This window comes from Lissotriton helveticus, chromosome 7 (genome assembly GCF_964261635.1).
Source record: "Lissotriton helveticus chromosome 7, aLisHel1.1, whole genome shotgun sequence".
In the NCBI taxonomy this organism is placed as follows: Eukaryota; Metazoa; Chordata; class Amphibia; order Caudata; family Salamandridae; genus Lissotriton; species Lissotriton helveticus.
Window position 1 is genome coordinate 642,075,896 of NC_136068.1, and position 27,117 is coordinate 642,103,012.

At 45.6% G+C, this 27,117-nt stretch overlaps 1 protein-coding gene across 3 annotated transcripts in view; it reads left to right on the top strand.

Annotated features, from left to right (window-relative positions):
- LOC144768886 (dynein regulatory complex protein 11-like) overlaps nucleotides 1–27,117 on the top strand; it is a 743,718-nt gene that overhangs the window by 262,262 nt on the left and 454,339 nt on the right. For all 3 annotated transcript variants that reach the window (XM_078652900.1, XM_078652898.1, XM_078652899.1), the window contains one exon: nucleotides 8,087–8,193. In XM_078652900.1, the coding sequence (XP_078509026.1) occupies nucleotides 8,087–8,193 (107 nt within the window). The remainder of the gene's footprint in view (nucleotides 1–8,086; nucleotides 8,194–27,117) is intronic.

The following is a 27,117-nucleotide window of genomic DNA, read 5'->3' on the forward strand; positions in this document are numbered from 1 at the left end:
ACCCAAGTCCATCTGATTAAGATTTATCCATGTGGCCTTACTGCCCAGACTTGACTCCGTTACCTCCACACCTGTTTCCTGTTGTTCCTACAAAAGTGCCACATGTTTTGTCAATAGTGTGCCTCCTGCTACACAATTACACTTCCTCCTATAAATTCAACAGAAACAATACCTTCCCCACCACCGCCTATAAAACATGTCCCTCAGATCACTGAAGAGGCTAAACGGGCTTAAGTTGAGCATGATGAGGATGAGGCGATGTTTACTGATGATAGTAATAGCTCAGTGGAAATAAGAAGTGGCTTAAATGATGATTCTGACAAAGCCAAAGTTCTCTGAATGATAATGATTAAGCCGGCACCCGTCCTGGAAGCTCTGTAAATCCTGAGTGGGATGAAATTCTGGCTCAAAATAAAATAATCCCTGTGTAGGTCCCAAATGTTTCCTTGCTGGTTGACTACGACAAATTTCACTGTCCCATAGAAAGAGCATCCAATAAATCGAATCTCCCTGTTTCCATGCAAGGTTAAATCTTGGTTCTTGTTTGATTTAGAGAGAAAGCAAGAAGGACAATAAGAGCAATACTTTTTCTCGATCTCCTTTGGGAGTAAGGAGTCCTGCTGATCTCTCAACAAGAAATTTGAAGATAGATAACAAATATAAGGCACCGAACATTGCTCCAGCCTGCTTCCTGAATAAAATGAAGATAGACTCTGTAAATTTGATAAGTGCTCAGAGAAGATCAAGGAATCCAATGACACCATGCACAGCACCGTCTGATAAGGTAATAAATATGATGACAGGGTCAAAATAGTTAATGCGTTTTCTGTTAGTTCCATCAAGATTGCTAACACATAGCAAATATTTTGAACCACGACCGTCAACTATTTCAACAATAAAGTACCACTAACAACCATAGATCAATCCAAATCATATCAATATACCACATCCTTACTTTAAGTATATATATTCAGTTACTTATAACAACTTTAAATACTGCAGGTCTGCATTTCTAGCCTGGATAAGGTACTCTTCTGCCACCCATACAGTTTCGTCACAGTAGTGCTGTCCATCTGTTTGCAACCAATAGTCAAAGGGTCCATTGCAGCATGATAACTTCTTGTGAACTGTTGCTATCCCGTGCCATAGTTGACGATCATCAAATACAATACGGGGTTTGATCCAGTTCAAGAACAGGGCACTGGATTTCATAGAATTTCAACCATAAAGAACCCCCAGCAACCATAGATCAATCTAAATAATTTCAGTATAAGAGATCCTTGCTCTGGCTGCATATACTCAGTTAATAACGACAACTTTAAATACATTTCTTACTGCCCACTAGGGAAATCCCTTTTCATAATGGTGAGAAAAAGGCTGAGAAGAAATGCACTTATATTTTGCTGATATATTATTGTGAAACAACCAGTAGTCACAAAAACTTACAAATTCACGAATCATAAAGAAAATAAATTAACTCACAGTATCACAAGGACATATACATTCAAAAGTGTCCATTATGTGATTCATATTATCAAACATACAAAACATAAAAAAGTGTCCAACAGATATTGGTCTTTTTCAATCAAAGAATCAAAATTTCCATTGTCATTGATTTAAATAACCCAAAAAGGCAAGGGGTGTGGTGCTCTTTCAGTTTTATTTCTTCTTTGAATTTGGATCACCCTCACTCCCACTTCATGATGCAGATCCGTTTCTGCCTTCCAAAGGGTTGTTCTAGCAGAGGGTCTTTCTCTGGGCTGGGAGCTTTGGTACTTGACGCTATGATGGAAACAGGGAGAAAGTAAGTGTCAACATACTTCTGTATTTTAGTCTAAATGCACGGGGAAACATCTCATGCCATACCTCCCAAAAAATATAGGGTGGATATCATTGCACTAATCCGGAGGGTACCTTCAGAGTGAAGTTTGTGGATGTCCAAATCATCCAATCACTTTTATGATGGCTTCAGGGAACTAATTATCCCTCTCTAACCACATTATAGACTGGTTGGTGAACACATTTTCAGATTACTGATAGTGACCAATGTGTGTAAGGTTTGAACATTTGGCACCAATGCTACTTGCTATTTCAGTGTGATCCAGTCGCACTTAGCCAGGTCTCTGCTTTCTTGGAACTGGTGAATGGTGACTCAAGCTTCTGCTTGGATCCGGTGGTTCACTTCTTAGGCCTCTTCGTTGCCCTCTCCTCTTCAACGTTTGGCAAGTAAATGTTTTTATGCTAAATCCTTTCAGTTATGTGTGTTTCCTGAATCGTGAAAGCGATGTATCACATGAGCACAGGAATCCTGGGACATGTAGTTAAACCCCTCGGTGCTCTTTGTCAAATTGATGCATTAATTAATGCATGAAGATACTCTCCAAACCATCAAGACCAAGGCACGCAAGGCAAGTTCACTAGCTATACTGAAAAAGAGGCAACTCTATTCGAGCTACAGGAGACGGTATCGAAGGTGATACCAATATGCCAATTTTCTCCAGTCACATCAATATGGCTTCCGACAAAGCTACAATGAACAACAACATCAGTAAAGAGGTGATATTAACGTGCCAAATTAGAGGCAAAGAGGAGGCCATTCTTAGTGCAACCAGGATCCCAGCAAGAGAGCCTTACTTAGCTAGTTAATTGTCAATTCACATAACCCTGCTAGTATGTGGGGAGCATTGCATAGAATAGATTTGGTGACCCTGTTTCAGAGGCAGAAAGGATTCTACTCGAGGTGTTGTCTTATACTAAACAAATCTGAAGATTTGCACCCAATTTCAACTTGAGAAAACAAAACAAATACCTGAAAAAGTGGAGATTACAAATGGTAATACTGCAGGATGTTGTTCACTTCCTAAAAAAAAGATGACTTTTTGGCCTCAGAAGATCTGGAAAATGCCTATTCTAACAGACTCACCCCAGTCACATGAAGTACCTATGATTCACAGTAGATGGCCTTCATTATCAGTTCAAACTGCTTTCTTTTGAACTAAAATTGGTGTGAAGAATATTCACTGAGTGCATGGCCCTGGTAGATGCTTAGCTACAAACTAAAAGGTTGGAAAGGACCTGCACAGCTGGTAGGTTAATCCAAATTGAAACCACTGGTGATGGTCTGTGGCGTGCTGCCAGGGATGACGCTGTCTGTGCCGGTCAGCGTGCAGAACAAAAGACTACTACCCAGCTTCCCCAGCTTGGAGGAAGACTCCCCGGTGCACAGCACTCAAATGACACACTGTCTAAATGTTCATATGTAGTTCTTCAGAAAGTGAAATCCACACGATTCTGCTGTTTCATATGATTTACTCCAAACTCATTATCTTCATGAGTACTTCAAGATGCTTCAGAAATAAATTCCATGTACATATTCCAATGATATAGCATCCAATATTTAACAGTCCCAATGCATTTCGGGCTGAATATAAGCCCTTCCTCAGGGGAATGCTCTACAACAAAAAAGAAAGTAACCTCCTATCACTTAATACTTCATGATAAAACTTCACAATAATGAATTGCGTCCATACATGCTGGTGCGCAATATGCCGACATGCTAAGATCTACCTCATCAAAGCCCCTGATGGTGACGTGCATTAATAAATCAAGGTGTATGTGCTGGGTGCATGAAATTAAACAGGGGTGTGATGGCATTGAAAGGTGCTTAAAATGAACCAAAATAAGCCAGAATTAAACGATAAACCCGTCGCACAAGTGTGTGTGCTCTGTCGTCTATAACGGGATGATCCCCATGCCCCACTCGCGTTCATCTGTGACTTGCTCGGCTTACACGCTCGAGTGCAGATATAAATCATATCGCCTCAACCTGTGACGATGCAGTGGTGCCATAAAACACGCGAAGGTGACCCAAGCCTCGATGTTCAACAAAATAAGCGGTCCCCGGTAGAGGAACTTACGCTTCTGGACTTGTTAATGATCCTCCGTGTGCTACCCGGTTCGAAGATTATACCCGCCAGAGTCTCAGTGTGATTAGTAAACGCGGGGCTGATGCCCTGAAGATAGAAAGAGGACTATAGAGCGGGTGAAGCTAGCGCCATATTGGAAAGGTCAGGCAATGCTTGTAATGCGTGCATTGAAGAGAACGAACAACAATAAACACTCGGGTTGATTCTGTACACAACAACGGGTGAATGCACAAATAAACATTAAAATAAAGTAATGATCAAAAGCAAACTAAAATGACATGTGGCAGTAATTTCAGATGATATGCAGTTAGCGCCCAGTCTATAAGTAACACAGGAATTCCATCCTGTCATTTAATCCGTGCGGCTGCATCGTCGCCAGGAGCCGGATCCAGAAATTCTCTCTTTTCAGTAAAGTGTTCTTGTTGTTGTGAGTTACTGCAACTTGTTCCAATATCAGGTATTTTAACTGGGCTACTGTATGGTTATGTTCAAGAAAATGAGCGGCTACTGTCGATTTGATGTTGCCAGTTCTTATGTTGCTTTTGTGTTCCAATAGCCATACTCGTATTTTCCTCTCAGTGTGACCAACATAACATTTCCCACATGGACATTTCAACATGTAAATGACGTTCGAGGAATTACATGTGGCATTGACTCGTAATTTGATTGGGTGACCCCTCATGGGGTGATTCGTGACATTCCCTAGTATACAATTGTTACAATTGCTACAATTGTAGCATGGTCTGAGACCTTTGAATGTCTCCAGTTTCGTCTGATCTTTAGGTTTTGACAACATCTCCTTTAAGTTACGTCCCCTTGTATAGGCAAACAAGGGTGGCTGTGAAAACGCTCCCTGAAAATCCGGTTCCAGACTTAGTAGAGGCCAATGTTTAGTTATAATGTTTCTGAATTGATTGCTGATGACAGTGTATTTGGACACTACCACCATCCGTGTGTTCTCAGTTTTACATTTAACCTGCAACAAATCATCCCTGTTAGTATTTTCACATCGGGCCACGGCCTGGTCTAATGTCTGTTGAGGATAGCCACGTGCTTTGAACCTCTCCACCATGTTGGATATTTCTTGTTTACAAACATTATCTGTAGATACTATGCGTTTGACACGCAACAGTTGAGAAAACTGTAGATTTAGTTTCAATCCAGGTCGGTGGAAACTCCGGTAATGCAAGATGGAATTGCGATCAGTCGGTTTTCGAAATATAGTGGTGGACACTTTTCCTGCTTGTCTTTCAATTTTCACATCCAGGAAATGTATACATTGTCTGTCAAAGGTCCAAGTGAATTGTACTCGGTCATTAATCCCATTCAAAGATTGCAAGAAATCAGTGAGGGTATTCTCAGTCCCTGCCCATAAAATGAAAATGTCATCAATAAATCTTAAGAAGAGTCTGCCAAAGGTTTGCCAAGACGGTTGGATTAAAGCATGCGTTTCTTCGAAAGATTTCATAAATAAATTTGTGTACGACGGCGCCGCACAATTGCCCATGGCCGTCCCGCACAGTTGGTGAAACCATTTGTCGGCTACCTTGAAGTAACTGTGATATAAGGTGAATATCATCAGTTCCATGAGTAGTACTTGCAAATCAGGATCCAGGTTGGAATTTGAGAGTTCTTGTTCGATAGCTGCTATACCAAGGTCATGAGGTATGGATGTGTATAATGAACACACGTCCACTGTACACAATATTAACTCTTGGTTCTCCAGTGCGTCCGTTGCTTGTTTTAATTTGATCAAGAAGTCAGTGGTATCGCGGACATGCGATCGGGTGTTTACAACAAATGGCTGAAGGTACCTGTCCAAAAACTTTCCTGTCGTTTCATGAATGCTCCCCTTGGTGGATACGATGGGCCGTAATGGTGGTCTAGTGGGGTGCTTGTGCACCTTCGGTATCATGTATAGAACTGGTGGTTTCGGATTGTTGGGTGTAAGATACCGTCTCACTCGATTGGTGATAGTCCCGTTGTCAAATGCCTGGTTGATGATTTTGCTCAGGATAGTGACAAACTCATTGGTGGGGTCAGTTTGTAATGGTGCATAAGTATTAGTATCCGCAGTATGGATATGAACTTGTTCTTCATAGTAGGAGGCGTCCATGATGACTAAGGCGCCCCCCTTGTCCGCAGTTTGACAAACAATCGACGTGTTGTTAGCAATTCTTAGCAAGATATTCTTTTCCTTTTTGGTGAGATTTTCCTGCTTACCCATGGATTGAAAAGGCAATGTGGCTATGTCTCTCTTGACCAAGTTTTCGAATGTGTCGATGATCTTATGGCTGAGAGGGGCCATGAATGTGCTGTGGGGACGGAGTCCTCGTAACATATCCTCATCCTGCATGGGTGTGGTCACTATGTTCTGAAAATAATGGCGTAAGCGAATGTTACGAACCAGCTTAAACGCGCTAACCTCATTATTGTGAAGTTTTATCATGAAGTATTTAGTGATAGGAGGTTACTTTCTTTTTTGTTGTAGAGCTTTCCCCTGAGGAAGGGCTTATATTCAGCCCGAAATGCATTGGGACTGTTAAATATTGGATGCTATATCATTGGAATATGTACATGGAATTTATTTCTGAAGCATCTTGAAGTACTCATGAAGATAATGAGTTTGGAGTAAATCATATGAAACAGCAGAATCGTGTGGATTTCACTTTCTGAAGAACTACATATGAACATTTAGACAGTGTGTCATTTGAGTGCTGTGCACCGGGGAGTCTTCCTCCAAGCTGGGGAAGCTGGGTAGTAGATGCTTAGCTACTACACCATTATATGTGAGTTTATCCTGACATAGGTTACCGACTGACCAATCAAAGCTCTGTCTAATGGTTAAATAAGCAAACTGGTACAGAAAACAACTTCTGTTTTTATAACTAGACCTAGCACCATCAGAGCTGAACATATCTAAGACTTTTGTCCTCCTAGTGTATAACTACTTACATTCAAATGAAGGTTTATCCCCCAAAAGAAATGAGTCTAATGCTACGGCAACTAGCCTTTCACGTCCAGTCTCAACCCCAGCTATTATAAGATGACTGGCACTAGGCTGCATGTCTTTATGCTTTCTGTTTTCTTTCCACATCTCTGGCTGAGGTTTGGTTCACACAATGAGGTGGATGGTTTACATGTAGTGAATGGCTTACATAGTGGTAATTGAGTGTATAATGCACTCTGCTTTCTAAACATTCACAATCAAGGATTCATTAACTGAGAATTGAGAACGCTGCTAATATCGGGTTTCTGAAATATTATGGAAAGCTTGTGTTCTGAGAAAAAATCTGTGTTTCTCCCTAGTTTCTCCCTGACAAAAAAAATCTAATTCAGTTATTAGAATGTGGACTTTTTGCCTTAGCCAGAAGGAAGACTTAGTGAATTGAACAGTAGCTGCTGAAACATATACTGAATGGTAGGTAGTGAGTGTGAAATCTCTTTCAATGAAGGGCGAATTAAGTGCCATTAAATTGGGCGATAGTAGCATCTGTTACATTACAGCACTTAGAAATAACAGAAGTATGGTATGAAACACTATAACACTTGTTTTATTATTATCTTCTTATTGTATTAGTAGTAGCATTACCACAGATACTATTATTAGCTTAACAAGAATACATTTGTACTAGCTGTCTGTTAGGGGGTATTGCCATTTTGTATAGTTAGTTGTCAAAGCTTTGCTAACAAATACATTCTGATGATTCTGCCTATCTCCTTTATCTATGTATTTTGTGCCAGTCTTTTTGCATACGTTTCTTAAGAATTATTGTATGTATGTATGCAAACTTTTATGATTCATATGAATCGAATAAAGTAATTTGAATGACTGATTCTGCCTATCTCCCCTGACATACGATTATTGCTTGGGTTTCAGTGGTAGCTACTTATTGCGTTGTTCTTCTTCTTATTATTTTGCTTTTATAAGGCGTACAGTTACCCAAAGGTTTTCTTTGGGATTAATGTGCTAAATACTACTAAGACCCTCAAAGTTGCGTAGAAGCTGCTAGTTGTTTGCTCCTTGGTAAGAGTGCTAGGGGTTAAGAGTCTCATCTGAGGCAAGGGATCTTTATGCAGAAGGATTCCTCTGAAGGGATGGTGTTTTGTTGTGAATCTTTCTTGTGCTCATATTAATCCTTTTGCTCTGTTGTTTTTAGCTGTGTGGCGAAAGAGGGACGAGAGGCATAATTTCAACCAGCAGTGTGAAACTGAGCTTATTAAAGAGGAGAAGAGGAAAGAGGTGGAAGCAGAGATCAGGATCCAGGTGAGTTGGGTCAGCAAACGGTAATGAAGAGAGAGAGAGAGAATGGCAGTGCGTTGGATGGAATTGTAAGGACAATATTCCAGGAGACAGTGAGTGAGATGGAAGTGGGGTAGAAGAGATAGAGGGGGTGAAGATGGAAATTGAATAGGAGCCAGCGTGCAGGATGAAACAGACGAGTAAGTAATTGAGTGAGCTATGTAGTGGTTGGTAGAGAGTGACAAAGGAGAGAAAAAACTTTGAGGGAAGTGGGAGAGATGAGAGAAGAGAAAGCTTGAGAATAGAGAATTTTGGAAGAAAAGGCCAAAGGAGAGTGGAAAAAAAGTAAAGTTGGTTAGGATAGAGATAAGAACATAAATTTAAGAAGAGAAAAAAAGCACAATAACAAAAGGAAAGCAGGGTAGGAGATGAATCAGAACGAAGGAGATTGATCAAGTTGAAGGTGTGTCTTCGGTGGATGGCTAAGATTAATGGGACAGCGGCGCAAGTTACGCTCCTTGATACATCCTACGGCTATTATGGAGTGTGAAGCGAAAATGGGTTCAGCAATGGGTTCTGGGTCTAAGTTTAAAAACAGGTCCCCACCAAAAGTAAGATTAACTGTATAAGGGTCTCACTATAGAAATTAGATGTAATTTCAGTACAAAGATTGGTACTGATGTTAATTTCTCTGATCCATTCTATAGCAGAAACATGATTGTAGACCAGCCCAATATGGATGCTAAAGGAGCTAGATTCTACAAATGTTTACTTGAATACGATCCCTGTAATTATGCTGAAATATTGGGAGAGGAGGAGAAACAATTTGTAATGTGTATTGACTGGGGACAGGGGACCATAAATGGCTATATTTTTATTTCACGGTCTTTACAGTTGCAAGTAAAATCTGAAGGAACCTTGGAGACTAGTCATAGCGATTACAATGCTAGGTCCGGTCCTAACTATAGTTAAGCATCATCGGAGAGTGTCGTTAAACCTTTTCATCAAAGACAAAGGGATAAGGTGTCCAGTTGCAGATATACATTTATGCTTCTGCAATCAATTAGTAAAAATTTTAAGTTAATAGATTAATATTTGCTGATCTTCCAACCGGTTAATGCACTTTATAGAAATTCACTTATGATTGGTTCAAATCAAAGGTTATTCAACCTGGCTGGTTTGATAAACCCTGCTTGGAAGCCAATGGATGTCTGAGAGTTTCTCTCCGTAAAGCCCCCAGAATCAGGTCTGACATTATTAAACTGCGGGCAGAATACAAACAGGCTAGTTGAGGAAACAGACCATCATAAATTATACCTAGGACAGTTTAATCAGTGCAGACATAACCAAAGACCTTGGGGGACTCTGGAAAACAGTGAATCCAAGCAATCCTTTCACATTACAGTGTGATAGCTTGGGGCCCAATATCCGAACCATTAAGTGGGTTGGATGCTTTAGGGCTTTCTATTGCCTGGCATTACAAGGGCAAACTTTACGCCAGCCCAGACCTGTAATTGCACATTAATGTTAGATTTTACCTTGACAAGGTCTAGTTCCACCAAAGTCCATCCGATAAAGCCTCTGGGCCAGATGGGGTCCCAGATGACCTGTACAAGGCTATGCCAGAGTTCCCGGGGGCCCATTATCTCTAATGCACTGGGTTGTACTTGGCCCTTTCTGTGGGGCCATCCACAAACGTTTTGCCTTCTACCCTCTGTTTTCTGAACTCGTGTTTGTTGGCTTTTAGGACTCTACACACTTTTCCACTGCTAACTAGCGTTAAAGTGCTTGTGCTCTCCCCATAAAACATGGTAGAATTGCCATATACCCAATTGACATATTTAAATTACTTGTAAGTCCCTAGTAAAGTGGCACTACCTTTGCCCAGGGTCTGAAAATTAAATGCTACTAGTGGGCCTTCAGCACTGTTCGCATTCTGCACATATTGAAATAACAACGCGCTTCTGCACGCAACTCGTTTCTGCAATTACTTGTGAGCTGCTTGTCATTTGTTTACATAGCGCTTCTGGCCGGACCCACCATTGGTCTGTAATTGTGTGGAAATAGCTCTGCCTTTACTTCGACTGTGCCCCGGTTTCGTTTTGACTCTGTTAGCCACCATTTTGTTGTTGTTGTCATCTCCCCTGGCCCGCCTCTACCTCCCCGCGACCGCCTCCTAGCTGCCCCTCCCACGCTCCGCCCCCTCCACTATCCATTTAAGGCAGATGTCCCAACGCGCAGCGTCCATGCGCTGCGGCCGCGCCGAAGGTGCGCCAAAGGTAAGCCCGTCTACGCCTGTCCGCGCCTGGACCGCGCCCAGTGCCAGACCCCCTGGCTCCCGTACCACCCACCCCACCCGCATTACATACAACGCCTCCACCCTCTTAGCACTTAACCCCGGCCGATTCCCTAACTGCGCCCAAGCAGCACCAGGACACACCCACGGACCCTTCACCTGCCACTCCTGCAAATTCAGCTGCATTAAGACCTACACCAAACCCTCAAACATCAAACAAAGATCCAATACCAACCACCTCAAATGCATCCTTCTCAACACCCGCTCGGTTCACAAACACGCCATCGACCTTTGGAATCTACTCGACACCATCTCTCCGGACATCGCCTTCCTAACAGAAACTTGGATGAATGCCTCTTCAGCTCCAGACATCACCATAGCCATCCCGGACGGCTACAAGATCATCCGTAAGGACCGCACCCTCCAAACAGGAGGAGGCATCGCCATCGTCCACAAGAACACCATCCGCGTCTCAACCAGCTCAGAAGACAAACTAGCTATCGCCGAACACCTTCACTTCCAGATCCACACCGACCCCAAGACCACACTTAGAGGCACCCTCCTCTACAGGCCACCAGGACCCCGCACTAGATTCAGCGAAGACATCACTGACTTCATCACCCCACACGCCCTCCCCTCGGAAGAATACATTCTACTGGGAGACCTCAATTTCCACCTGGAAAAGAGCAACAACAGTAACACTACCACCCTCCTGGACAACCTCGCCAATCTCGGACTCAAACAACTTGTTAACACCCCCACACACTATGCAGGACACACACTCGACCCTATCTTCACTTCCAGCAAGCATATCTCCTTCACGCACACCACACCCCTCCACTGGACGGACCACAGTTGCATCCACTTCACTTACAATAAGACCACGATCCACAACCTCCCTCAACCAACTCTGCGAAGAAATTGGAACAAAATCACCATCGACCACATCTCCACATCGCTTCTTCAAAAACCCCCGGCCTACTCAACGAACCCTAACCAAGCCGCCATCAACTTCACACAATGGTTAACCCAAACCGCCGACAAACTAGCTCCCTTGAAAAAACATCAAATCAAACAAGGCAGCAAGAACGCCCCCTGGTTCAACGATGACCTTAAAAAATCCAAGAAGCTCTGTCGTTCCCTCGATAAAACTTGAAAAAAAGACCCAAACACTATCACCCAAGCTGCCTTCAAAAACGCAACCCGCAAACATCACCAACTAATCCGGACAGCCAAGAAATCATCACTCAAAGATCGACTAGACAACAACGCCCGCAACAGCAAAGAACTTTTCAACATCATCAAAGAATTCTCCAACCCCACCGCCAGCTCAAACGACATCACCCCCTCTCAAGTCCTCTGCGACTCCCTAGCCTCATTCTTCCATGACAAAATCGCCGGCATTCATAACAGCTTTGACAACCAACCCGTAAACCAGTCAACCTCACTTACCTCCGAACCTGTAACTCCTCCGAATAACCTTTTCGACTGGAACCCAATCACCACAGAAGACACCATCCGCCTAATGAACTCCATCCACTCAGGATCCCCTACAGACCCATGCCCCCATCACATCTTCAACAAAGCAAACTCCATTATCGCACCCCATCTCCGAGACGTCATCAACTGCTCCCTGAACTCCCCCACATTCCCAGAAAGCTGGAAACACGCCGAACTCAGCGCCCTTCTGAAAAAGCCCACAGCTGACCCCACCGAACTCAAAAATTACCGCCCCATCTCGCTCCTCCCATTCCCTGCCAAAGTCATTGAGAAAGCCCTCATTGCAGCAACAGATGACATTCGAACACTACTGGACAACGGAGAAACAGTCGCCCTCATCCTCCGTGACCTCTCTGCAGCCTTCGACACAGTCTGCCATAGCACCCTGATACAACGCCTCAGAGACATCGGAATTCAAGGAAAAGCATTAGACTGGATCATCTCGTTCCTCGCTGGAAGAACTCAGAGAGTCCGCCTCCCCCCTTTTAAGTCAGAGGCCACCGAAGTCACCTGTGGCGTCCCGCAAGGATCATCACTCAGCCCCACCCTCTTCAACGTCTACATGAGCCCCCTCGCAACCATCGCACGTCAACACAACCTCAACATCATCTCCTACGCTGATGACACTCAGCTGATCCTCTCACTCACCAAAGACCCAATCTCCGCCAAAACCAACCTACATGAAGGGATGAAAGAAGTAGCCGAGTGGATGAAGCACAGCCGTCTGAAACTAAACTCGGACAAAACTGAAGTCCTTATCTTAGGCGCACCCCCTTCCGCCTGGGACGACTCTTGGTGGCCAACGGAACTAGGAAAAGCCCCCATACCAACGGATCACGCACGGAACCTAGGCATCATCCTGGACTCCTCACTCTGGATGACCAAACAAGTCAACGCCGTCTCATCATCATGCTTCAACATCCTACGCATGCTCAAAAAAACATTTCGCTGGATCCCCACCGAAACAAGAAAAACGGTCACCCACGCACTGGTTACAAGCTGTCTGGACTACGGAAACACCCTTTACGCCGGTACCACCGCAAAACTGCAGAAAAAACTCCAACGCATCCAAAATGCTTCAGCCAGACTCATACTAGACATTCCCCGCACAGACCACATTTCGGCTCTCCTGAAAGAACTCCACTGGCTCCCCATCAACAAGAGGATAACGTTCTGTCTACTTACCCACGCACACAAAGCCCTATACGAACTTGGACCTGATTGCCTCAACACGCGCCTTTCCTTTTACACCCCCACACGCCAGCTGCGTTCGTCCAACCAAGCCCTCGCCGCTGTGCCGCGCATCCACAAAGCCACCATGGGGGGAAGATCCTTCTCCTACTTAGCGGCCAAGACCTGGAACTCCCTTCCCACCCACCTACGCCTTACTCAAAACCACCTAGCCTTCAGAAAACAGCTTAAAACCTGGATATTCGATAAATAAACCTACCCCCTTCCTCAAGCGCCTTGAGACCCTCTGGGTATGTAGTGGGCTATATAAATTCCGACTTGACTTGACTTGATTGTGTCACCTGCTTAAGTAGCCCTTTAAACATATTTCAGTCTGCCATTGCAACTTGTGTATGCAGATTTTAAACCACCATGTCGGCCTGGCAAAATAAACCTTTTGTCAGGCCCCAACTTTCTTTTTTAGGGCTCGTCCTTTCCTATTCCGCAGGAATAGGAAAAGAGCCCTTATGCAGTCAAACCATTTCTTAAGGCCAAGGGCTCTCAGAGGATTTTGGGAAGTGCACGCCGCCTCGTGCACGAGCTTGCCTGAGCCTTCTGCCTATCAGCCTGCCAGTTCTCCTCCCCTAATTATTCACTTCACTTGTGACTCCCCACATCAAAGCCTCAGCCTCCCTCCCTTGCCATTTGCTTCCTAACCAGCCTGCCTCGCATAATTGCATCAGACCCGACACTTCAAAGGAATGCGCCCCGAGAGCCACTTTCACGGCCGTGCATTTCTCTTCCCCCCCTCCCCACAGCAATGCCAGGAGCTTGTTTGTGGCTTGTTCTACCACTCACTAACTAAGCCTCGAGCGAAGCGGTTGGAATTTTAATTTATCAACAGGGCTTCAAATTCCAGGGCAGGTCTACTTCTATTTTGTTCTTTTACGGCGCTTACTTCGATAATGTTTTTTTGACTTGTTGGTAGAGTCATTTAGTAATTTGTAGAGCGAGGAGATGAGCTGCTTCCTGAATGTCTGCCTTTCAATTGAAATGACGTTAGCCCGAGTTAAAATGCAGCCTGGCACTTCGAAATGCCCACAGTGAAACCTGGAGTCTGCTGAGGCTGTCCCTCTGAGCCTGTAACAACAAGTTGGCCCAGCAGCCCACGTGGGTGTCTGTCTTACCAGACACCAGCTCAGTTCTCAATCACTCAGCACATACTAGCTACCACACCAATGTCTTTCTTTCTTCCTTCCTTCCTTCCTTTTTTCTTCCTTCCTCTCTTTCTCTTTCTTTCTCTCTATCTCTGTTTCTTTCTCTCTTTTTTCGTTCTCTCTCTTGCTTTCTCTTTCTTTCTTTCTTTCTCTCTTTCTTTCTCTTTCCTTTTCTCTTTCTTTCTCCTTTCTTTCTTTTTCTTTCTCTCTCTCTCTTTCTCTTTCTTTCTTTCACTTTCTTTCTTTCTCTCGCTTTCCCCTGCGTTCTCTTGCTTTCTCTTTCTTTCTTTCCCTTTCTCTCTTTCTTTCTCTCTTTCTTTCTTTCACTTTCTTTCTCTCTTTCAACACCACAGACCAGGCTCGAGTAGTGCCACATACACATGTGATGTGGTTTTAGGAGTACTTCAAACAAGTTTGCTCAACCTTTAAAAGAAAATTATTTTTAGTACAATATGCCCAATCTACGTTTAATGGAACAATACCAGCACTTCTCAGCGTTCCTGCTGAATGTTCATCCACAAAATACCAACACTTTGCGCTAGACTGCCTTACTTTAGTGGAGAGTACTTTTACCTCTCAGTAGAGCTCTTACACTTTTGGTGGCTGAGTAGCATAGCACTACCATTGCTCATGGGCTTTGCAGAGAAGCTTTGTGTGTGTGTGTGGGGGTGAGTTGGCTAACCTTGTGCCAGATTTGATGGGCAGTTGTGCCTTATACGTGCCTTATCTGTGAATTAAACTTGAAGTTCTGGGCATAATTTGGGGCACATCACGGGCACATCGCACACCATTTGCCACACTTTCGCGGCTCCTTTGATGTTCTCAGTGTGCCGTGCGGCCACTGACAACATCAAAGGAGCCGCGAGCTGGCCTCTGGCTTTTTTGCTTCAGCTCCTCTCCGTCCACTTCATTTAATAGCCCTCCCCAGCGCATGCGCGTCTCTGACAGCAATGCAGAGAGCTTGTTGGTGATAGCTAACGGGGGTCACCTACAAATATTGTCGGTTTTAACTAAGCCTCGAGCGAAGCGGTTGGAATTTTAATTCATCAACAGGGCTTCAAATTCCAGGGCAGGTCTACTTGTATTTTGTTCTTTTACGGCGCTCACTTCGATAATGTTTTTTTGACTTGTTGGTAGAGTCATTTAGTAATTTGTAGAGCGAGGAGATGAGCTGCTTCCTGAATGTCTGCCTTTCAATTGAAATGACGTTAGCCCGAGTTAAAATGCAGCCTGGCACTTCGAAATGCCCACAGTGAAACCTGGAGTCTGCTGAGGCTGTCCCTCTGAGCCTGTAACAACAAGTTGGCCCAGCAGCCCACGTGGGTGTCCGTCTTACCAGACACCAGCTCAGTTCTCAATCACTCAGCACATACTAGCTACCACACCAATGTCTTTCTTTCTTCCTTCCTTCCTTTTTTCTTCCTTCCTCTCTTTCTCTTTCTTTCTCTCTTTCTTTCTCTCTTTCTCTGTTTCTTTCTCTCTTTTTTCGTTCTCTCTCTTGCTTTCTCTTTCTTTCTTTCTTTCTTTCTTTCTCTTTCCTTTTCTCTTTCTTTCTCCTTTCTTTCTTTTTCTTTCTCTCTCTCTCTTTCTCTTTCTCTTTCTTTCTTTCACTTTCTTTCTTTCTCTCTCTTTCCCCAGGGTTCTCTTGCTTTCTCTTTCTTTCCCTTTCTCTCTTTCTTTCTCTCTTTCTTTCTTTCACTTTCTTTCTCTCTTTCAACACCACAGACCAGGCTCGAGTAGTGCCACATACACATGTGATGTGGTTTTAGGAGTACTTCAAAGCAAGTTTGCTCAACCTTTAAAAGAAAATAATTGTTAGTACAATATGCCCAATCTACCTTAAATGGGACATTACCAGCACTTCTCAGCGTGCCTGCTGAATGTTCATCCACAAAATACCAACACTTGGCGCTAGACTGCCTTACTTTAGTGGAGAGTACTTGTAATATTAATACATCTAAGTCATGTAAATACAACACATATTGCATTACAAATGCTATAGGTCACGTTTGCAAAAGTTAACAATATTGGCATTGTAAATGACAAAGTTATTAATTTCGCTATTTTCAAAACAAAAACATAAATAAAAAATGTGTTATTTACAATACTAATACCTCTAACTTTACTAATGCGAGCCCTATTGCATTGCAAATGCTTGTTATACATATATGTTACCCGCAGTGCTTAATTTGTAAAAATAAAAAAAAGTGCCATGGCTCTCGTAAGGGGGCCACTGCAGCTTGCACCATACATTGCTCCTGCAATGCTACCAATTGTAGTAACAACACAACTACTAACCAACACACTCCTACAAGTGTGACAATTTAGACTATTTCAGTCCTCTAAACTATTAGAATGGCTTGGATGGCAGGTAATAGACATTTTTAATATATATCGATTTAATAATTACCTCTTGTTGTGTCACCTCCAAATTAGCCAACAGTGTCACCATGTGACAGACTGTCACAAGCGCGGGTGTTGAATATTAAGTGTAGGTGCCAAGCACTGAAAACCACTGGCTCAAATTAAGCACTGCCCCATAGGGTAGGTCCTGGACATCCCAGAGGGCAGGGTGCAGTGTATTTAAAAAGTGGACATGTACATTCTGGTTTTGCATGTTGTGGTAGTGAAAAACTCTTAAATGTGTTTTTCATTTCTGCAAGGCCTACCTCTTCTGTAGGCTAACATTGGAGTTACCTTATTGGATCTGATAAGCAACAATTTCCAAATGGGAGCAGTTAACCAGTTTATGTTTGGTGTCTCTGGAATTGTAATGAAAAATCCTCTCTTATGATGAAGTCTGATTGTAACTTAAAATTTGAAAAATGCCACTTTTAGAAAGTTTCTAAAAACGCAATTGATGGACGGAATGCTGGACAATGCAAACATTCACCCCCAGTAACAAGGGTCTGGGTTTAATCCATCATTCTTTTGCTCACCACACCACCCCAGTTTGTACCCAGCCATATGCAAATCAGTCTTGACCCTGTTGCTTATGGGAACAGTCCAGACCAAACTGCCCAGCCAGTTCCTCCCTGAACCAGAAACAAGCATCCTGGGACCGGTTTCAGGATATCACCCTTAATCAGCCAAGCTAGCTTGAATCCATTGGTGTAGTGAGCACGGTACCTATGTCTGGGCATATCCCCACTTAGGGCGACATAAGCAAAAGAAACAATTGATGGACGGAATGCTGGACAATGCAAACATTCACCCCCAGTCACAAGGATCTGGGTTTAAGACATTCATTATTTTACTCACCACGCAAGAAAGCTGGCATTTTCCTGCCTTAGCCATTTAGTACCTGTAGCCTGCCTCTGGATCACATGACTGGGTGTCACTGACAGTTTAGCTTTGTGTATTCCTCCTAGAAAGCCACGCACCGTGGGGGAGCTTAGGTGTGCCCGGATGGGCCATCACTTGCAGAATGGGAGGAAGGAGCTGGACATCCATACTTACACATGAATAGGTTGTGTCCTGCCTCCACACAAAGGGCTGCACACTGCCTGTGTTTAGCCTGGAGCCAGGGCTGGGAAGGCAGGATACCAAAGGACTTGAAAGAGAATTTGCTGAAGCTTCTCCTAGCTCCCAGAAGAAGAGCACCAGGTATAAACATTGGACCCCAGGCACCAACTCATCAATGCACTTCTGGACCTGTGGATACTCTGTCAGGAAGAAGGACTTTTGTGCTGCTGAAAGGGTTATCACTGTGCTGGACTGCTGTTTTGGACTGTTGCCCTGTGGTTCTGAGCTGTTGCCCTCCTGCCTGGGTGAGGCAGACTGGACCTGCATCTCTAAACCCAGGACCCCATAGTGATTCCAAGATCTAGTTTGCTGGCCTCCTGATCAGAAACCTCAGGGACATAACAAGCTTCCAACAACCTTGAACCTAGCACCTGGACTCTGCCATCTGAGAGTCCTGCCCTCCCAAGTTGTGCCACAGCAGTCCTGGACTGGTGGAATTGGGTCTGAAGGTGCCCTGCCAAACCCAGCTGTGGTCCTAACTGAAACCAATACGACGTTATACGAACCACCACTAAGACTCTCCGCACAGCTGCCAGCTTCATTGGAACTGGTGCAAAGTGACACAAAGCTATGCCGCACACCTCACTTGAAACTAAGTGGCGCAAAGCCTTGTTGCACCGCTTCATCTGCACCGACACCAGAATACGCGAAGTCTCGCAGAGCAATGGCGCTCAGGGCGCACACCAGGATTTGAGGTACTGTGTTCAGCAGACCTAAGTGGGTCCCTGTAGCGAGTCCCCGCTCCATCATGGTTGGCCTGAACTTGTGACTTTGTTCTGCTTCGGCGCCACCAGATAACCAAAGTTGGCGCTATTTTATTCTAAATCTTTAAAATTGCATATCTCCGAATCTTCTGATTGAATTTTTGTCATTTCAGTCTTGTTTTATTTATTAAAATGTACTCTACTTTTCTAAAATGGTGTGGGATTTTTCTTGTGCTGTGTTTTCACTTTATTACTGTATAAATACTTTACACATTGCCTCTAAGTAAGCATGACTTCTCTGTTCCAAGCTACCAAAGAGTTCTGCACAGGGTAGTTTGGGGTTTCCTTGTACCTCACCCTGACAAGGATTGTGGGTGCTGCTTGAATAGTGTTTCACCCCCTAGCTAGAATCCAATTTCTCATACCCTAAGCTCGGCAATAAGCTCTAAGCTACCAGACTCTTTGCGTACCAGAGTCATCGTCCTGGTGTTTCAAAAAGGAAATAGGGTGGATCCTTTTTGTTATCAGCCCATCTATCTTATGGACTCTAAGATCAAAATTGTTGGTCGCATCATCTTGCAGAGGATGGTGGCCTGGATCAAAGCCTCAGAGGTCACACCACCCGTCCCGTACAGATTCAGGAAGGGACTCAGCACCCAGGAGTAGTGCCTGAATCTTATGCTACTCAAAAATAAATATACTGTAGCTATGAAGAGGACTTTATAGCTCTCTTTTATGGACCTAACCAGTGCCTTTAACCAGGTTAATCAATCAAGTTTCTGGAGGATTCTTTCTGAGATGGACTTGGTGCAAGACCGGATAGATTTTCTCAGAGCTTTGCACAATGATTAAACAGCTTGAGTACATTATGGACCTATAGACGAAGTGATGGTTCAACAGGGCTGTGTGTTAGTACCCATGTTTTTCGTTCTCTTTGTTAATGGTCTAACTAGCCACCTCACAACCCTAGGCAGGGACATGGCCTTGGTGAAAAACTGCCCAATCCTCCTTTACTATATGCTGATGATGCAGTGTTTATTTTTTTTTAAATTTATTTATTATTATTTTTTTTTAATATGGAACAGGATAAGACATTTTTCTTATTTTAAAACACATCAAAAACAACAAACAACAAAAACAAGGCGAAGGAGTAATACACAGAGAGTCAGCCCTGGAGGGGGGGGGGAAACGTCACTAAGCAGGAATACAAAGTCACAATCAGTAGGCTAAGTCAAGGCGGGGGGACAGCGGGGAGGTCAATCAAACCAAAGGACAGTATACGAAAGTTCAGGAACGCCAATCTAGGGTGACAAGGGAATATCAGGGGCCTCCACCAGGGGAAGAGCACAAATACATCAAACCAAAGGACAGTATACAAAAGTTCAGGGACTCCAACCTAGGGTGACAAGGGAACATCAGGGGCCTCCACCAGTGGAGGAGCACAAATATCCCCGCGATAGGCATTCCACTGACACCAGATCTTCGTCCATGCCCTAGGTCTGCCCCTGGCTGTGTAGACAGTCTTTTCACGGAACATAGACCAGTCCATGTTTTCTTCCCACACGGAGACAGTGGGGGGCCTGTGCGAGCCCCAAAGTTGCGCTATGTCCCGCTTCGCCACCATATACCCCAGGGTCGCCCACCTGGTTTGGGCCACCGAACAATCGGTAGGTTCCCAAACATTCAACAAACATCTCCTTGCCTCCGGCACCAGGGCAATTCCAGTCACAGCAGCCATCACCCCAAGTACCCCCGTCCAATAGGCAGCCACTCTCGGACACTCCCAAAGAATGTGAAGAAACGTGGCACTCATCCCACACCCACGCTTGCAGAGGCCATCCGGGGAAAAACCCATCACAACCAAACGAGGACCAGTAACATACACCCGGTGGAGGATCTTGAGCTGAACAAGACGGAGACGGGCCGGAATGGCGACCTCTTTCGGAGAAGATAGCGCCAATTGCCAATCCTCGTCATCCAATTCCAGCCCGTCGCCGACCCATGCTTCCCGAAGTCTAACGAGCAAGTCCGTGCGGTTGTGAATAAGCTTCTTATAAATCAAGGAGATAGTGCTATCAGGGATATGACCGTCCAGGATACGATCTTCGAGGGGGGAGGACTCGGGGACAGCGGTACCGGAAGGCAGAACAGAAGTGAGGGCATGACGGACCTGTAAATATCTAAAAAATTCCCTATCACTCAGGTCATAATCATTCCGAAGGGCCTCGAAGGACTTCACCGTTCCATTCGCACACACGTCACCCACTCTACAGATCCCAATCATGTCCCAGCGATCAACCCCCTTCGTTGTCCACAGACATCCCAAAAGCTCAGACGCGAAAAGCGGAGTCGCCAGCGTCACTCGTTCATCCCAACCTAAGCTCACATTCGCAGCGCGCCACACACGAACCGCGATCCTAGTCGGTCCCGTAAGGTGGAGCCCAGACGACCTAGAGTAAAGCGCTCTATTAAAGTCACCACCCGGTAGCTGGAGTCTGTCCATTTCAAAGGCCGGATCCGGACCCGGGGAATACATCGAATGGTTAATGGCAGACAGTTGCGTAGCCCAATAATATCTCCTGATATCAGGAAGTGCTATGCCCCCGTCATACCAAGGGATGGTGAGCTTCGCAAGTGCAATACGTGGGCGCCCGTCCCAAATCAGTTGCCTTTGTAGACTCTCGACCTCTCGGAAATAAGTAGCGGGGATATCGTCATAGCAGTTCTGGAGCGCGTAAAGGAATCGGGGCAAGGACATCATCTTGAAAAGGGCGGCCCTGCCCAGCGGCGACAAGGGTAATTTACGCCAGCGAGCCACGTCCAGCCTCAATCTATGAAGCGGGGGAAGGAGATTACGTTCAAATCTGAGCGACGAATCCAATGTAATAAAAACCCCCAAGTATTTGAAACCGGACTGAACAACCTGGATGGGAAATCTATTCGGCAACGGAGGCAGATCACCCGAAATAGCATAGACGCAGGATTTAGCCCAGTTTATAATCAAACCAGAATTCTTACCAAACGAGGCGAGAACAGCAAACAGGACATTCAAAGATTTACGCGGGGAAGTAAGATAAAGAAGAATGTCGTCCGCATAAAGCGATACACGGTCCTCAAAATCTGGGGACCAACGTATACCCTTGAGAGAAGGTTCCCATCGAATCCACGCAGCTAGCGGCTCTAATGCGAGAGCAAAAAGTAGTGGCGACAAGGGGCACCCCTGTCTGGTCCCCCTACCAAGGGGAAAGGGAGCCGACACTCGACCGTTAACCACGACCTGTGCCAGGGGGTCGGTATACAGCAGCTTCACCCACCCGATGAACCCCGGGCCAAAACCAAACTTCTCAAGAGCCGCCCAAAGGTAGGGCCACTCTATCGTGTCGAAGGCCATCGAGGCATCCAACGAAGCCAAAATGTCCGGCTCCGTCAGAAGCCCCGCCCTCGCGATGGCTCCATGAAGGCGACGCAGATTAAGAGCTGTGTTACGGTGCGGGATAAATCCGGATTGGTCCGGATGAATCAAGTCACTAATGACCGTTAGGAGGCGAGTAGCCAGGACCTTGGCAAGAACCTTAGGCTCGACATTCAACAGGGAGATGGGTCTATATGACGAACAAAGATCCCGGGGCTTACCATCTTTAGGAATTACCACAATCGTGGCCAGACGCTGGTCATAAGGGAGAGCACCCCGCTCACGTGACTCCGAAAACATTGTTCGAAGATAGGGCGCAATCCGATCAGGGCGCAGTTTGTATAACTCGATTGGCAAACCGTTCGGGCCCAAAGCCTTGCCCGAACGAAGAGAGCGAATAGCAGTCGCGATTTCGTCCGTAGAGAACGGGGCCTCCATGGAGGACCGCTCCAAGTCGGAGAGGCAGGGCAAAGCTATGTCGCGCAGCAAAAGGCGAGAGTCGTCTTCATCCCTTACCGACACTGGGGAGTAAACCGCACGAATGTAGTCCGCAAAACATTCCACTATTCCAACCGGGTCCGTCACCCGCACACCATTCAAAGTCTGAATCACAGGCACCACTCGATTCGCCCTCTCTTTCTTGTCCAACCAGGCAAGTTACTTACCCGCTTTGTCCCCAACATCATACAGACGACCCTGTTGCTCCCTAAACATCATTTTGGCCGCATCAGTGACCAGAGACTTATAGGCAAATTGCTTCAGACCCAGGGCATGGAGTTTGGCACGAGTGACACCCGATTCCAGGTCAGCCTCCATCTCAAGTATTTCCATCTCAAGATCCACCACCTCCCGATTCCTTGCCTTTTTGGTTTCAGCAATAAGGGACAGGGCCTGCCCACGAATTACTGTCTTAAAAGCCTCCCATAGGGACACAGCAGAAGAGACAGACCCCTCGTTATCCAAAAAGTAATTGTCCAGGGACGTAATCAACTGACCACGGGTCTCAGGGGAGGCCAGGTACCAAGGGTTGATAGGAGCCACCCGGCCCGCCGCCTCCACCCCCGCATCAAAACAGAGCCAGAGCGGAGAATGGTCCGAGATGCCCCGGGGAAGGTGCCGAATCTCCCGGACAGCCGACGACTGTTCAGCTGGCATGAGGAAGTAATCTAATCTAGACAAACTCCCATGGGCCCCAGAGTGGAAAGTATACTGAAGTTGAGTGGGGTGCATAAGTCTCCAGCAGTCCACCAAACCAAAGGTATCCAAAAAGCCACCCAGCCATAAATGGGTCGAGGGAATATCCCTAGGGGGGTAACGATCACTCAGACCAGAGAGAACAGAATTAAAGTCACCAGCCATGAAAAGAGCACCATCAGGGAGTCCCAACAAAACTCGGCCCAAATCAGAGAAAGTAGAGGTCTGCAGGCCAGGGGGCACATAGACGGTGAACAGGGAAAGGGTCTTGCCCTCATATCGTCCCACGAGGACGGCATAGCGCCCCCGATCATCGAGGATCACATCATCTATCGCAAGGGGAAGAGAAGCCCGGACAAGGATGCCCACCCCCCTAGAACCCGTTGTAAACCCTGAGTGCGCAACAAGACGATAGCCCCACCTATTCATCGCGCGACAAGTATTGCCCACTAGGTGTGTCTCCTGCAGAAAGACAATATCGGGAGACAAACGTCGCAGGCATCGCAACACCACCCCTCGCTTTATACGATCCCCTAGACCATTGACATTCCATGAAATAAACCTCAACCCGCTACCCCCCATCCCACGAAGTAATGCAGAAACCACCCCCCAACGAGCATGACACTGAAAGTACAAGTAGCAAAATAGAATCGCCTTGAAAAAACAAAACACAAACTACAAACGCCCCAACAACCCCCCCCCCCCACACCCAAGGAAACACCCCCCACCCTGCAGTAGACAAAAAAGCCACCCCAACATGCAGTGTGCCTGTCGCCCAGAAACCCCCATTCTACAAAAAGACCCCGGAGGAGGAAAAGGCCCTGTCCCACCCGCCACCCCGACAGAAATAAGGGGAGAAGAGAATACACAGAAAACAAATCACTCAAGTACGGAACCCAGGAAGAAATTACATGATACAGAAACCGGGGCCCAGATAACAAATTCAACTCTCCACGCCACCCTCGGCACCACCCGGGTGCTCGGTGGGATCAGCGAAATTAGGCCGGTCCGTCAGAGAGTCCAGCCAGTCATTTACCAAATCAGGTCGATCAAAGAAAAGGGTCCGTTCATTGTACTCCACTCGCAGCCTGGTAGGAAAAAGCATGGCGTATTGCAGACCCAGGTCTCGAAGACGCTTCTTGACTCCACGGAAGCCCATTCGCTGCCTCTGCACCAGCTGTGAGAAGTCCGGATAAAAGTTCACCGTGGCATTTTCGAAGGCCACCGGGCCCTTAGCTCTCGAGGCCTGCAGGATAGCGTCTCGGTCCCTATAATAAAAAAGTTTTGCGACAATGGGCCTCGGCGGGGCGCCCGGCTTGCCCTGGCCACCGGGAACACGATGGGCACGTTCCACCGCAAAGAATTTGCTCAATCCGGATGGAGAAAGGTAGTTTTGTATCAAGTCCTCAACCAGGAGATCAACAGAATGCGGATCAGGATTTTCCGGGACACCAATAACACGTACATTACAACGCCGTGCCCTGTTTTCAAAATCCTCCAAGCGCTGAGTCATGAAATCGTTCGCCTTTCTGAGGTTGCCGATCTCCGTCTGTATCTCCGAGACGTCTGCCGTGAGGCTAGATGACTTGAGGTCCAATGACTTCACCTTCTCATTGGTTTTAGATAAGTCGGCCCGAATCAGGTTCACATCAATAGCCACAGTATCAATTTTGTGGGCCAGAGCTTCATACTGTTGGCCGATGGTTTCTCTCATACCCGAGATGGCGCCCATGATGTCCTGCAGGGACGGCTCCGCCGAAGCCTCCGAAGGGTGCCCCACTGCACTCTGGCCAGACAAGGCGGCACCGGGGGACACCTTCGACTGTGTGTACCGGTCCATGATATTAGACTGGACCGGGCCCCCGCGAATGGGCGTCCTGGTCTTCCGCCGCTCTTGGTCCCCCCTGCCAGTCATATCGGAGACCGCGTCCCCACGGGACCCACGCAACCTGGTGAAAATGGCCACAGGAAGACAGGGCGCCGGAGCCAGAAGTCAGCAGCGAGGGCAAGACGAGGTGCGAACCGGCCCGGAGGGACACGAAGCAGACAAACTCAACTGCAATCTCGCGCCGCTGGACTCAGTACCAACCAGACACCTCCGTTGGAAGACACAGCCAGAGTCAGAATCGAAACCGAAAGTTAAGAGGGGGACCCATGAGTCGAGTCCCCCTGCCGCTGTTGTTCAACTCCGACACGGCAACAGAGCCCCACCAAGACCCGGGCGCGCCACCAATGCGGGCCTCGAAAGTTTGAGTCGATGTAGCTTCGGTGCCCCTTGTCCAATTCAAAATCCGAAAACAATATTAAGATCAGCCCAGGTTCCTCTCCATTAATCCTTGTAAGAAATCAGGATATGTTCAGGATATCATGCCGGGAGCGGCGGGGGTCCGGAGAGCGCTGTGCTCACGCGGCCATCACGGATGCCCGCCAAGCTCCTCCCCTTGATGATGCAGTGTTTATGTCTCACACTCTACTGGGTCTTAAAGGCTTGGTTGATAACCTCATTCAATATATGGGTAAGTTATATCTGGAGACAAATTTTACTACAACACATTATATGGCTTGTGGTGATAAATTGCCTAAGATTTGACTGATTTATACTAAGTGCAAGACTATTGAGAGAGTAGATTACTTCCCATATCTGGGCATTCATTTTGATTCCTCCGGTACTTGAACTTCATGTTTGTCATCCTGTTAGACTGACTAGGTTAGCTGGTTTATCTGGGTTACTTTTTAACTTTGCCAAGAGAGTGGGGAATAAGCCGATACCAGTTCTATTAGAAATCTATAAACGGAAATGTTTACCCATATTAACTTCCGGTGCAGCAATTTGGGGATATCAAGATGCAAAATGTCTCAGAACTCAAGAAAACAGATTTAGCAGGCACCTAAGTAGTCCTCATTACTTAATTTATGAAGAGCTAGGATTAACATAAGTAAACAATCATATTGCCTAGCCCCCATTTTATTGTGGTTGTCGCTATGGGCAAACAAACACGTCACCCTTAACAGGGATATAATTGACGACTGTCTTGCATGCGATTATGGACACAAAATTCCTTGGTTTAGATATATCAGTCAAATATCCAGCGACCTAGGCAGGTCATATTTGTACCATGTGCCCTCCCAGATAACAGAGGGGAGAAACTCTGCCTTCCAAAGTTTTATAGGAACATGATATCACTAAATAGAGAGACCAGTGAAATGAGTAAACCCCCTTTACATGAGTATGTTATCATTCATAGCTCTCCTGTTATTGAGCCCTATTTATCAATGGTAAATAATGTCTTGGAAAGATTGCTGCTGACAAGATTTCCCCTGGGTATCATTAGATGCCTCCTGGGTTTTCCTTTGGGACAGTATGGTCCAGTGACGATCCCAGTTATGCCCCCGCAAGGAAACTTTGTCCCAGGCGTTAATCATTTTTTTGGTAAATATTGTAAGCCTTTTAGTCGTCGACATGTGTTACCAGTTCTTATACCCCCTTTTTTTTAGTGTAAACCTGCTCTGTATTTTTTACAGACGTTATGCCGTCATATGGCTTGTCAGTTTTCTTAAGTCTATCGTGCTCTTTCAAAATTCAAGGCTATTTGAAAGTTAGAGTTTTATATATAATATTCTACCATTAATGTACTACCCGAACTGGCTTCTGCTATTTTAAGACTATAATTTTATCGGCACACTGTTTTTTTAAGCAGTGTTGTTTCTATATCTAAAGTTGAAAATCTTATTTGAATCCTGGGAACTTTTATGGCTAATTTTGTTGCAGAATAAAGGCAAAGACTTAGTGCCAGATGTATGAACACTTTTTCCCATAGACACAAAATGGGTAAAACCCTTTGATACATCTGACCCTTATTTTTGAGAAATTAGGAACATGAATTGTCCTCATTATGTGCATAAGAAGAGAAGATATTCTTCCAGGGAGCA